The 14611-nt window shown below is 44.7% G+C and overlaps 1 protein-coding gene across 1 annotated transcript in view; it reads right to left on the bottom strand.

Moving 5' to 3' along the window:
* Positions 1 to 6384, bottom strand: part of si:dkey-22o22.2 (neural-cadherin) — a 135672-nt gene extending 129288 nt beyond the window's left edge. The window contains 1 exon segment of the mRNA XM_048260545.1: positions 5238 to 6384. Within this exon segment, the coding sequence (XP_048116502.1) occupies positions 5238 to 6183 (946 nt within the window). The 5' untranslated portion in view covers positions 6184 to 6384.
* Positions 6385 to 14611: the final 8227 nt, after the last annotated feature.

Raw genomic sequence — 14611 nt, 5'->3', positions numbered from 1 at the left:
CCAACGCAGCACTGGCATCTCGCAGGCCGTCAGTCATCGCTGCCCTGCGCTCATCAGATCCCCTCGGCTCGGCGCTCTCTGGCCAGCGCGGTCACGTTTGCAGCTCGCCTAATGGAAGCTGACAACCTCCTCTGCCACGTCCTGGGTCCTCGCCCGCCCGCCCGCCGCCCCGCTGCCTCTCTCCCTCCTTGCTGGGCCCCCGTGCACTCGACCCAAGAGGAGTCAGGAAGAAACCAACAGGGAGGAGGTGTGGGTTGGGTTGGGGGTTGAGTCAGGTTGAGTCAGGAGAGGCAAGTGCGGAAGAGAGACACTCTTCTGAGCGACTGGGCAGCCGCGTGGGAGACAAAAGGGAGCATGGCCTAATTATACTTCCAGACAAACAGCACACTTGCCGTGTCAAGCAGTCGCTGCAGTGGCGGCTACGCACAAGGTGGGGGATGACGTGGGGGGGGGGGGGGGCTCAAAGTGAGGTTCAGAGATCACTTGGACTCAAAGTAAAGGCAGCGACGAGATAAGAGGGAGAGCTCTGTGTCTACATGAGCACAGGGCACAGTCTCCATCTCTGTGGCTGAGCGAACCAGGAGCTGTTCAGCCTGGACAAGGCTCAAACTCCCAAGCACCAGCTAATAAATAGCACTTTAAACAGTGCAAATGAAACACTTAAAAAGTGTCCTTTCTCATTTCTTCAGATTAGCATTGGTTGTACTGTGCAGAGAGGGGCGAACCAAGTCCTGATGAAATGCAAGAGCCTCACTTATAAGTCACTTTGCATAAAAGATTCTGTCAAATGATTGCATGTTAATGTAAAGCAAAAGAGACGTTTTGACAAGATATTTTCAAGGACTCCTGATTGAAACTGGAAGATGTGAATGAATTGCCTCAGAAGCCCAACATTCATGGCTCTGGCAGACTCCAATGTCAAACATGAAGTGTCTACCAACTACACAATCTTGCTGCTGAGTAGTTATTTTCATGATAATCCTGAGCTTTATCACCAATGAGGAACCTGGACGAGGTTTAATTCCAAGATAAGACCAAGTCCAAGAGATTTTTCAAAGGAATTCTTGACTTACCTGTGTACAAGTTTGCTATGATGTTAGAAACATTGTATATCTACTTCTTTTTACACTATTAGGTCATACTGTTACAGCACTTTTACGTTAGGCTGGCATTGATTAATAGGTGGCCAATGTCAATGCCCAGCCATTGCAGATAGATTTTGAATTAAAAATGTTCTCTGTACATGATCACTTAATTAATGATTCTGTTTTTGAAAGAGGAGAACATTTAGAAAAAAAAAATGTTTAAGCCTGCTAGATTCGGTCAAGACCATCTAGAATATTTGGTGAGACCAATGGCCAAGACCAAGACAAGCCCTAAAATTACGTCTTGAGTCGAGTACTAAAATGCTCAATAGAAATGTGATTTATGAATATTAAAAATGGTGATACCATGAAACCAAATTCTTCACATAAAAGAGACAACATGCAGGTAGAAAACTGCTTATGTTTTCCCATCAACAACTGTTCATATTATAGCCTTTTGTTTCTCTCTGTATGGTACCGTTTATTGTGCACTTTCTGTGGTTTATTCTGTGGTTTGCTGCTACAGTCATAAATTATATGAAGTTATTATGCAGGATAACAGTTGAGCAGTAGTTTTGAGTGAAGCTCTTCTTATGACCTAGGACTTGCTTGAGGAGAATATCTACTGTAATAACTGTATGTGGTGACAGTTACGTTAAAAATCTGAACACTTCAATTGCAAACAACTGCGCTGTCTTTCTGTAGGGCTGTGGCTGGTATATGAAGTGCTTTCTCAGGTTTAGTTTTTCTTTTTGTCATTTTTATGAGTTTCTAGTCATTTCTTATTATTTCCCTCATTCTCTCATTTTCTCCAGCACTACAGGCTAAACTCTTCATGCTAGAGCCTTTTCTGTCTTCCAGTGTTCCAGGAAAGATAAAGTTTGCCCCTTGTGCTGATTTTTTTACTTTCATGGCCGTACCGATTCCTCCGGGCTGGAGAAAGTAAAGCTCTTGTAAAAGAGCGCGGATGAAAGGGGGCTCTCCGTATGTAGAGCACACCAGCCATTATCAGTGTTTACCAAGTTCACCGAGCAGCCGCAGGGATCATCTTTTGGGGGTATTTGGGTGGTGGTGATGGCATTGAGGGCGTGTGTGTGTGTGTGTGTGTGTGTGTGTGTGTGTGTGTGTGTGTGTGTGTGTGTGTGTGTGCAATGACTTAGAGAATTGCCCTGAAGTCACACACACACACAGGCTGTATCGTAATGGTAATGGCGCGGGACAAACGGCTATGCCCCCACCGTGTGAGCAGCTTGTTAATTAAATGCTATCCGACACCGAGGTGAGTAGCACACACACACTAGTGTCTCCCAAACACCACTGCAGGCATGCATCCAAACATACACATTAGCCAGGCCGAAACATGAACACAGGGCACATATTCATCACGCAAAAGGCTTTACTCCTCTGCACATGCATACTGAGAGCAACGTTCCTTAGAATCATCCATAAATATTCCACTTAGAACACAGTGAGTCAAAGCTCTTAGTGGTATTCACGGATTTCCTAATGTGGCCAATTTCTGAGTAGACCTTTTAAAACTAGTTCCTCTACAAGGAACAGCTCAAATACTTTTTTAAATAGTTGTCTCAAGTCTGTTTTGTAAATAAGACTATAAGCCCCAGATTATTGTGTAAAGAAGACAAACTAATAAGATAAACCAATTTTGATAGTGTCCCATTTTTTCGTGTATATTGGAGTGTACTTCTGCCAGTTATGTCTCTTTCAACTGTGCCAAGAAAAGAAAGAGATGTATGTCTGCTCTGCTTTTGCAGCTGGTGCTTCAGATCGAACATTAGGTGTCAGGAATCAAAAACAAAGAGATAGAGAGAAAAAGAGGTAAAGAGAAAGAGAGGAGGAGAGAGAGAGAAGAGGGAAGAAGAGTGGGAAAACATCCAGTCCTGCGTTCGCAGATGGGACTGCTTTATCTAAACTTTGCTTCAGAGCAGGAAGAAAATAAACATTACTCTTCAAAACACTCAAACGGCATGTGCAAGCACAAGACCAGACAATGGTTTCAAGAATAATTATCTCCCAGAAGGCCTTTTTCTTTGGCTCGCGTTCTTCCACAATCATGTGTATGGGTGAAAGAATCCTCCAGACTGCATCTTGAGACCAAACAGATACCAGTGTTCAAGGAGTTGTTTTCTCACGATTTTAAAAATATATGTGCTTGTGTCTGTGTGTATTTGCGTGTTTCTGTCTGTGTCTATATGTGTGTGAGTGAGTGTGAATGTGTGTGTGTGTGTGTGTGTGTGTGTGTGTGTGTGTGTGTGTGTGTGTGTGTGTCTGTCTGTCTGTCTATGTGTGTGTTTTATTATAACTTTTGAGAAGTGATTTGCTCCATACTGTGAAACTTCAGAAACTTCAGCAGGGGCCGCATCAATGCAAAGGAAAGCAAAGCAGTCGCATCATTGGCTAAATGACTAAGACTATTCAATAAAGAACAGCCAGCCCCAGGCTATCTCCTGCCTCTACAGAACATCGCCTGCCGACCGCTGTTTCTTTTTAAAGACAAAACTGGCGCTTCTACTCAATTTTACATGTGTCTTAGCAGCGTGCTTCCACCAGGGCCCCTAAAAACCTCCACGTCCGAGCATCTACACTGAGTAAGACAGATGTAGTGAGCCTGAACGAGCCAGTGGGCAGATCTGATGACTGATGAGCTTGTGACTGCTGAAGATGCGAGATTTATGACCCGTGATGTGTCTCTGAGTTTTCTGAGCAAATAAAGTCGTGAGTCATATTTACTTCCGCCTCTGATTTTTACCCCAACTGAGCACCCACAAAAGCGGGTGACTTAAACCAGAGTGTCAGATGATTACTCTGTCATGATCCATGATGGATTGGCTTTACCTTACATAAACAAACTATCCTGTCCCACACATAAACACTCTGTCCTGTGCGACTTCAACGGGGAGGAACTGCCAGGGCCACATGTGTTTCGTCTGGGTTTCCAGGTGGATAAATAGCCTTAATTACTCCAAACAAACAGCACACATAGGTTCTCTGATTAAGGAGATTGGGGCTTTAGATTTATCTAAACCACTCCACCACTCCTGTGAAACTCATGGGTTTAATTAGAGGCCTTCCACCAACATTTACTTTGGGATGGGTGGCTTGATAACTCAAGCTCTAAAGGAACCATATAATGCACATAAAGAGTTCAACTTATCTTACAGTGCTTCCTCTCGTTTCTGCTGTCTGTATTTTGTATCTCTGTCCGTCTGTCTGTCAACTAGTAGACCCACTTTTTATTTGTCTATGGATATTGGGACAGTGTAAATTAGACAAAATGCACATGAGGCTAAATGCAGCTCTCAACAGATCATATCCGTTGTTGACCTTTATCGCTTTACCATGCGAGGTTTCTCATTCCTTTACGCAAAGCCACAAGCACATATCAAAGCGTGCTTGCTGATCTCTCTCATGTGTTCGACAGACTTGGTGCCTGAATTTGCTTTAAGTGTTGGTGAGGTAACCGAAGGCTTTAATCCTGTTTACCCAATTACTGGCCTGTCGGGCGTAAACATCTATCACCAGAGTGGCAGGGATGTGGCGAAGACGCGAAACGCTTCGATGGTAGCACACACAACTCCCTGCACTACAGATGAAGACTGACTGACTCTTCATGTTTCTGCATTTCTGTGTTCAGATTAGGGACACAATAGCTAAACATCTTTCACATTATGCCGGTATGACTATGATAATAATTATACACCCTCTCTCAGCGTATTCTATTGAGGGTTTTTATGTTAGAAGGCTATCGTTGTGTCTCTAAATTATATGTGAGTCTATCTATATGCGCTAAATAACTAACGAACTTACTGCTTCTTTTCACATGTATGAATGCCTTTAGTTTATATTTGCCAATACAATGTTCGTGGAGTTCGCCACCCAGCGACAGCTCACGGTGTGTGGGCAAGGACTGTCACAGTGGTCGCACTGTCTCTGATGCTTCTCGGCATCAACGGACACTGTTGTGCTTCTATCGTATCCAGTGATTACGCATTGCAACTATATAGGTGTATTTTCACGTAAGGTTAGTTAGTAGTGTCCAAAGCTACAAGGTAGGATACCCTAGACAGTTGAACAGATGCAAATGAAAACGAACATTGTCGGAAATGACAATATTGTATCGAAAAGTGTTCTTACCTCTCATGTTCTGAATTTTAACCACCACCTCGGTCATGGACTTCAGTCTCTGCGCCAAGTACAGCCGACCTGAGTCGCGCTCAATCTGAACCGGAGCATCAGCTTCTGATATCACTTCAAACCACTTCTTTTCGAACTTCTGATCAGGAACGGTGAAAATCATGTCCCCGATTTTCACATCTTCTGACACTGTCACAGTATAGAACAGGTCTTCGGAAACCGCTCTCGGCTTCCTAACTTTAGAAGGGACGGCTCTGTGAACATCGATGTGAAGCACGAGGGGCTCGCTTTCCAGAGAGACATCTCCTTGATCTCTTGCATAAATGCGTGTCGTTATGTTTTTCACATTTTCTAAAGAATGAACAAGCACAACCTGTCCAGTCTTAGGAATAACGTGTATGTATTTGTTATGTGGGGACACATAATATCGGACCTTGGCGTTCCGGCCAGCATCATTGTCAAGTGCATGAATGCGAGTCAATTCAGAACCGATTGGGGTGAGTTCAAACACCTCTGCTCTCTCAATTTTACTTCTAAAATATGGTTTGTTGTCGTTCGCATCTAATACTTCAACTTCCAATTCCAGGGGATTGTCGAAACAGCCTGGCACAAGCGCACTTAAAACATATCTCGGTTTCAGCTCTCGGTCTAAAGTTTTCGTGGTTAGCAGGGAAAATCCTTTCCCATGATGGTACACAAGGCTAAAGTCAGAGACGTCTGTCCCATGTAGAGCCGTGCCTGGGTTTTCGGTCCAGTCCGACTCTTGGCATTTCTCTCCAAAAGGCAACAGTATCCCGCGCACTACAGACCCAGCCGAGGCATTCTCCACAACCTGTCCGTAATAAATATGAGGGTTCGCTTTCACAATGGTAAAAGAAACGAAAATATAAACCACAAATGCATTCCGAGTCCAAAGAATGCTCGCGTTTCCCCGGCGCGTCTTCATGTTTCCATCAAATCAGTCTCACCGACTCACTCGTAACATGAAGTAAAGCTTACTCTATACATGAGTATTACAAAGACACACAAGTTGCAGTAGATACGACGAACAGTTTGGATGAATATAGGTAATTTTCAGTACAGTAATAAACTGCGTTAAAGTAGTTAAGAATACTCTCGGTCAACGTCAGGAGGCGTCTGCTACTGCTCCATCGGCATCACTCAAGTCAGCCAGTGCTTGCATCCAGCGATTCTCATCAGTACAAACTCCATGTGGTACTATGATCACCGCCCACGAAAAACCCACCAATCACAAGAACGGAACGGGCTGCTGTGCGCACCAACTCCCTTTAACCTACTGCACAGGAAAGCGGACGCTGGAGTTTAGCATTCTGGTCCTCGAATTTAAACGGTGAAACGCTCAGCGAATAGCGAGTTCTGTTTGTTAAACACATTCGTTCCCAGAATACACAATGCCTTTTAGCAATTGGCCGCCAGATCATGAACAAGTTGTGCGCCGGGGAGAGCAACGATCTCTTCTCCCTGAATTCAATTATTGTCACGCTCCCTTGCCTCAGCAAAAAACATCTAATTTATAATTTTGTCTACCCATAGGCCTACATTCTCGTTCGTAATGCCAAACGGTATCTTGCAGCTTCTGCTGTTCAATCACAGACCTTGCAGAAGTAGCCTACCATTGCAGCACTCTAACTTTAAGTAAGTTAAATCATTGTATAATGTTCATTCTTAAACATCCAACATCGCTCTATGAGATGGATTGGATACCTTTTCACTATTGAATTCAGCTACGCAATTTGTGAAGTGTCAAACGAGATCTTATTCTTATCTAAAGCAGGGGGTTTCTCAAACTTTTGTGGGCCAGGGACCCCTCATGGAGTGGAAAATTCTCCATGGACCCGTCATAATCGCAACACATAAAACTTAAGTTAATCATGTAGCTGTATAGCCTTTTTTTCTGTTAGATGCTTAAGTTATATGTATTTTAAAAACATAAGAGTGCTAATACCACAATAGTCATGTTAGCAAACGTTGACAGTATGTAGGATGTTTGTAAAGGATTGTTGTTTCTTTGTCAAATGTAGGCCTATTGTGTTGAACACATAGTGTTTGCTTCACATAACTTTCATTTTGTTGGCGGATAATTAATAGTAAAGTGTTTTAACGTATCAGCAGATCAATTGGGCAAATACTGATACTGTAGCATTTTTTGCCGTATAAGACAATTTCATATTTTGAAACAAACAGGGACCCCCTGACAATGTGCTGCGGACCCCTGGGGGTCCCCGGACCCCACTTTGAGAACCACGGATCTAAAGGGCTTCACTGTTGTGTTGTGTGTGTGTGTGTGTGTGTGTGTGTGTGTGTGTGTGTGCGCGCGCTCTTATTTCCACCTTTTGACCAGTATGTCTACATGAGTTTTATGTCTGAAACCCATTCAGTCAGTAGGTCTAAAACTCTTCCAACATGCCCATGGTTGATCATTAGTGTATGAAAGCAGCTAGCATCTCCACAGTGGATAGACCCAGACTGATGGTACCCACTGTAAATTTCATCTTAAGTGTTAAAATGATCAGCATCACTTCAATGTACACCAATAATGTAGCCTACCATAATGTTGCTTAATGATTAGTCATATGGTGTTAACATATGGCTTTTGGCCATTTATTAGAAACCCAATTCCCAAACAGGAGGCTCTCAGCTTGCTCTGGCATTTTGTTCCATTTCCTAGACTGGATCAATACAAACGCAGCTGCCTTCAAGAGGGCAATAAGCTAGCTACATATTGCACTTCACTTATGATTTATTTAACTCCTCTAACACGGACCGTTCGCCCCCAAAAACACTGTTACTTCCCATTCCCTCGTTAGCATTTTCCCATTCATCACAGGGCCCGGTGATGCGGGCCCCATCACTTTCATAGAATTATACATCAAAGCTGAGATGCCCAAATGGAAGAGAGGAGGAGGTGGTGACGGGGTGAGCAAACACAGCCTGGAGTCTTTGCACTGGCAGCGTAGCATGAGTGGGAGTGGGAGATGGAGAACAAGGAAGCACATTGTCACTTTCAATGCCGCATTTTTCAGGGGAAGCCAAGTTGATGGACTCTATCTGATGGACTGTGTAGAGTTTATGGACTCACTCAATCTAATTCACTGGGCACACAGTAGTGTGAGGTTTCCTTGATATGATAAGAGAAACCGTATGGATTAAGCCCATGCACAGTACAGAAAGAAAATGTCGATGCAAAAATGTCTACCGAGAGTGAGTGCTTTGAAACACTCACGGATATTGGATTTCGAGATGCACACAGAATCTCTCTGTCAAATCTATCTGTTACTGTCAGCCAGAATACAATTGTTTTTATTTAAAATGACAATTCACTCCAAACTTAGCTACCACTCAAGTATCAGTGGAACACTTTCTCAGGCTTACTTTTCCATGAAACACTAAAAGGTGCAAGTCAGCATAGTGTCAAAGTAACTCTTATTTTATATTAGAGAAGTGAGAGGTGAGTAATTCTCTCTCAACACTGAAATTCTTCCACTAACTCACTGTGTGCCACACCAACAAAACTTTATATGGGCTAATGAAGTAAACCAAAGTTTTAAAAGAGGAATTTTCTTTTCGGGGTGAACTTTCCCTTTAAACAGGGAACAAATAGCTGAGACCTCGTAACTACTGATGTGAATCACTGTTTCTCTAATGGCATAATCTATCTGATTGTTTTTTTTTCTTTCTCTCTTCACTCTCTCTTTCTCTCGCTCTCTCTCACTCCTTTTAAATAGGAGAGCAGTTGATAAAAATCAATGCCTTTCTGGACCCGCCGAAGGAGGCTGCGAAGGCAGTTTCCATCTACACTCATTTTCCTGCAGGTCTCGTATCCCTTGGGTACACACAAACCCCAGGCTCGCCTCCTCCGAACCCTCAGCGCTCTTGTTGTGTTTACCTGATGGCCTCCACAATGCTAAGTCGACAGCTCTGCAGGGAAGAAAAAAAAAGCTGCATAGTCGTAAATACGTGAGAGCCAGCCTTAATTCTTGAAGGTGCAAAACGGGCTTATTGCAGCCCCCTCCTCTGGCGTGCTGATCTCTCGCCGGCGGTGTGTTTTATGTGCCGTTTCTTTGAGCCTCGGATCGGCACGGCTTTGCTTGTCATTTCACATCATGGCACCTGCCAGAGACAGAGATAACAATAACCCAAAAGTGGCGACGGAGAAAAATGAAACGGAGAAAGCAAAAAAAACAAGAAACTCATCTGGCACATAAGAGCTGAAGCGCTTTCAGCTGAATTCCCACTTGTGGCCCTGTCTCACCTCATCTCTCCAGTAGAAAACCCACACTCAGTCACACAGCGAAGACAGACTGTATGAGTGTGATTATTCAAAAAATCAAAACCCCCAATCTCTTCCTCTTTAAAATTGAAACGCCACCTGATGGCATATGCTGAACTAAAGCATTGTGCCTCCACAGTTCAACACACATGCTTTTGCTCTAAAGGGGTTAAGAAAAACACCTGATTTTTTTTTTCTCCCTACAGTCCAATCGACTTGGTTAAGCATGAAGGCTAAGACCCCCAGCAACAGTCAGATCCCCCCACCCACCTCTCAGGCCATCTCGCCTTCCCTTTGAAAAGCATAACACAAATTACTGCAATTTACCCCAAGAGGGAGTGTGTCTGTGACAGGGGAATGGATTTCAAGTTGACGGTGTTGAATGTAGTGTCACAGCCACTCACACCGGTCTTTCATCATATTTTGGCATGCCTCTCCACGGAAACAGTGACAGGGATAGCGAGGCAGTGAAGGCAATCTAGTGAACCTTGGGCTTTTCTGTCTAAGGTCACCACAACTGACAATTCCTCTCTCTTTCTCTCTCTCTCTTTTCCCTATCTATCTCATACACACATGATTTTCCCTCATTTTTTCTTGTATCTTTCCTTTTATCTCCACCCTGAGTCTCTTCCATATTTGTACTGTATCTCTGTCTCTCTGTGTCTCTCTCTTTCTCTCTCTCTCTTTCTCTCTCTCCCTCCCTCCCTTCCTCCTTTAATCTGTGTGCTGACAGTCAAATTAATGCCAGGTGGATTTCCCTCTCCTCCCACCGCCTCTTGTCACACACATGCACACAAAATTAACACAAACTGTGTGTGTATGTGAGAGAGCAGGAAAGACAGAGACAGAGTGTGTGTGTGTGTGTGTGTGTGTGTGTGTGTGTGTGTGTGTGTGTGTGTGTGTGTGTGTGTGTGTGTGTGTGTGTGTGTGTGTGTTAATGTGTGTGTGTGTGTGTGTGAGAGAGAGTGTATAAGGGAGACAGACAGAGAGACTGAGGTCTTCGTGTCTACTCCTCTCCCAGAGTGGCGAGACATCTCTCCCTGTTTGTTTCACACGTCGAATCTCTGGCTGGGTGTTCACATAACATGTGACAGGATGATATGTGTGTGTCTGTGTGAGTGTGTGTGTGAGTGTGTGTGTGTGTGTGTGTGTGTGTGTGTGTGTGTGTGTGTGTGTGCAGCAGCCTGAGTGTCTATGCTTCTGTGACTGTGCCACCCATCCACCCCCATCCAGCTCCCTCCTCCCCCAGGTTTCTCCATCAATCAGTTCTCATGCACACACACTTCCACCTGAGTGCTGTCTGCAGCCATCTCCATTCCCATCCTCTCCTCTCTCCTCTTCTCTTCTCTCCTCTCTCCTTCTCTCCTCTCCTCCCCTGTCACATTCCCCATTTCCAGCAGCCCCTCGGCCAAGCTTCACACCTCGCTAAGCCTGTCCACTGGCCTTAAATGATATACTTCTCTGTTTTGCCCCCTTGCCGGATGTACCTATCTATCTTGTGCTTGAATTTACCTCAGGTGTCAACCATAACCACCCACACCTGCCCCCCCCTCCCAATTCCCCACACACACCCGCCACTATGCCACTCACACACATACCCTCTCTCTTCTCTCTCTCTCTCTTTCTTCTCTCTCTCTCTCCTCTCCCCCTCCCTCTCTCCCTCTCTCTCTCTCTTGTTCTCTTGTTTTCTTGTCCGTCTTCTTGCACTCCATCCAACATCCCTGACACGCTCCCCTCTCCTCAAGTCCACTCTACTCACCACCACCCATAATTCACCTCTATAAGGACCCGACTACATCTTCAGGGTGTCCAGCTCAACATTCATGAGTACAGACACAGGGCCTCTGGCTCAGACAAAGAAGGAGTCAGAGGGCTGTGAGTGGATGACACGTTCCATCTGCGAACAAGCCAGAAGGCCAATGAGCCGGCTATGGAGAGATGGAGAACGAGATGATGGGAAGGAGAGAAAGAGAGAGAGAGAGAGAGAGAGAGAGAGAGAGAGAGAGATGGAAAACCAAATATGTAGAGGACCTTGCAAATGAGAATGTTGCAAAGAAACAGAAAGGTTGCAGCACAGGAGGGGACTGACCAAAATAAAGCAAAAGATTGAAAACATAGGCAAATAATAGATGGACAGTGAGGACAGTGAGCAGGAGAGTAACTGAAAAAAGGGGGACAGAACAAAGGTCTGTGAGAGTGTGTGTGAGGGATGGAGTGAGAGAGAGAGAGAGGTGTGTGTAAGTCTGTGAGAAAGAGAGAGACAGAGAGAGTGTGTGAGAGAGAAATAGTCTGTGAGAGAGAGAGGGAGAGAGGCAGAGAGATAATGTGTGAGTGTGAGAAAGAGAGAGTGTGTGTGTGTGAGAGAGAGAGAGAGAGAGAGTGGCAGAGAGATATGTGTGTGAGTGTGAGAAAGAGAGTGACAGAGAGAGAGAGAGAGAAGAGTCTGTGAGAAATAGAGAGAGAGAGAGAGAGAGAGAGGCCTCAGTGACCCAGCCTGCACTCCTCTGTTGCGCCACTCATCCATCTCTTCCTGTGGGACATCAGTCTCCGTGTTCGTCACCCTGATTGAGGCGAAGCGAGGCACCCAGCCCTGCCTCTCTGCCGCGGCCTTCCCCTTGCTCGCCTCCCCAGATTTACACACACTGCCAGCCAAGCGCTGCCAGCTGCCCTATATCCATCACCAGCTCACCTGCGACCCACCACCGTGGAGAAGCCAAATCAGTGGCATTGACTGGCTGTCTGGATATCGGCCACATGTTCTCTTTTATGTGTATTTATTCAAACACAACAACACAAATCTATTAATGTAAGGAACAGAAAGACAATTCTTGCTTTTTTGTACAGTATGTTCATTCAAACAGTCTGTGTATGATATGATCTGAGTCAACAGAGGGCGCTGTTCCAACCAGCTGAGGCCACCAGCCACGGCATGGCGAGGCCACCAGCCACGCAAATCACTCAATCGGCCTGCGCCTCATATCTCCTGAGTAATCAGCCTTGTCCCCTTTCACCCCACACACACACACACACACATCCACGGGCTGCCTCTCCTGCTCTGCACACATGCCCTTCCATCCACCTCCTCCTGTTCCCCTCCATTATCACTGTTCTAAGACTGGCAGCATGGCCGTATTATCCCCCGCCAGCCGCAGCCCCTCTGATTGCAATCAATGAAAAGCACTCTCTAAATCCATCTTTGCAGTTTCCAAGGCCTCTTGAAGACAGTTAAAGCCGGGCAATTTGCGAAGGAGCCTGTCATTTGAGACTAAGGACCGTTTGGCGTACCTGCAACGATCAACATACCAGGATGTCAGTGTCACACTTTTGCCCAGTAGGCCACAAGAGAAATCAGCTGTGTCCATGCGAGTGTACGCTCATGCGTGAGCGTCACGCTTAGAGTGATGGGGAAATTAATGGGAGGCATAATTAATCAGGAACAGTTAATCACACTCAACTCCCGTTGTGAAATATAAATGAACAATGGAATTACTATAGGGCACAAGTTGGCTACTGCTAATGGAATCTCTAGGGGGAAAATACTTGGTGGCTGTAGTAGACATTTTTCATGATATAATGGGAGTGCAGTCTGCTTAGTGGGGATAAAGTAGCCTACAGCTGTCCCAGAAATCATCACCAAGTACTTAGACATGTCAAAATTCATGTTTATAAAGCCTGTTTGTGAGTGAGCAAATATAAACTTGCAGGACATTTGTTAAAAAAATAAATAAATCACATAATGAGGGAGCATCCAGTGTTATTTTAAATGGTTGTCCCTGTGTTTTCTGTTTTTTAAGTATTTTAAAGCATTTCTTGATCATTTAAAAACACATAGGGCCTACATGACAGGCAAAAAGATTAACAAGGGAATTGTATGGAGCGTTCAATAATGAGGTGCAATTTGTTTTTGTTTTGTTCATGATGTCAGTTATATAATCATTATAAGTCCAACTATTTTCATTCTTGTCAACAAAATCTCCACTGCAGGTTTTCTGCTGTGTTCCTCCAACATTTGTGTGCCAAGTGCTAACCTACGGTGGCAATGTAAAATGTGTCATATCAGCTAACATGCCAAGGTAGATACAGACCTATTTCCGTGGCCCATTTTTTTGTATGTCAGTCCCTATTCACAGATGCTCACATATTTTGACAACTGCAACGGCAGCTGAGATGACAGGAGCAAAATAGCTGAGAGAAATGCCTGAAAAAGTAAAGGGTGTTTATTGTTTTAGAGGAAATTATCCAATTATAGTATGCCTTTTGTCTGACTTTAATTTTCTGTTGGACAAAGGAAATGCTAAGAGCTCAGAATTGTCCATGGTTGTTTATTTCTTGGGAATGTATAGAGCCTCGTTTCCAGTTTAGCACAAACATGTTAATGGCATCTACACAGCAAAGAGAAAGGCTACACACTGTATTCCTAATATTGTTGCAGTGACAGCCACGGAACACACTTTCAGGGTGACTCACTCTCACACTTAGCACTTAGGACCAGAACAAAGTCCTTTTAGGCAAGTCCTCCACTCGGCGGCCACATTGCAATGCATTTTGGGCACTTATTGGGCATCAATTTCAGGCAGAACTGCGCATGCGCAAAGCTTCACAAAACCAACCTCGCTCCAGCCGCGAGATCATGACATATGATTGGCACGATGTATTCACAACATACCACAAGACTGGCACGATGTATTCACAACATACCACAAGACTGGCACAATGTATTCACAACATACCACATGACTGGCACGATGTATTCACAACATACCACATGACTGGCACGATGTATTCACATGTCAACTTTTGGCGGCGGAAGGGGGGGAATATGTGTAGACTCCATGTTTGTGTAGATATTAGAAAGCTAGACACCGCATTGGGCTCCAGAGCGTACGTGTAAATAGGGCTGCCATCATGGTGGGGCAGCAATCACTGGAGGCCAATGGAGAAACATTTAACTCTGACTGGAAATCAGACAGGTGTCTCTGATTGCCGGCAGGTGTTGCCCATAGACAGTAAGGTGCTTGCCCACAACAATATGGCGGCTGCGTTCATGTACATGTTCATGTGTATGCCACAACTCGATGGACAA

This window comes from Alosa alosa, chromosome 13 (assembly GCF_017589495.1).
Source record: "Alosa alosa isolate M-15738 ecotype Scorff River chromosome 13, AALO_Geno_1.1, whole genome shotgun sequence".
Lineage (NCBI taxonomy): Eukaryota > Metazoa > Chordata > Actinopteri > Clupeiformes > Clupeidae > Alosa > Alosa alosa.
The sequence above is the reverse complement of the archived record's forward strand: the minus strand, read 5'-3'. Positions and strand labels throughout refer to the sequence as shown.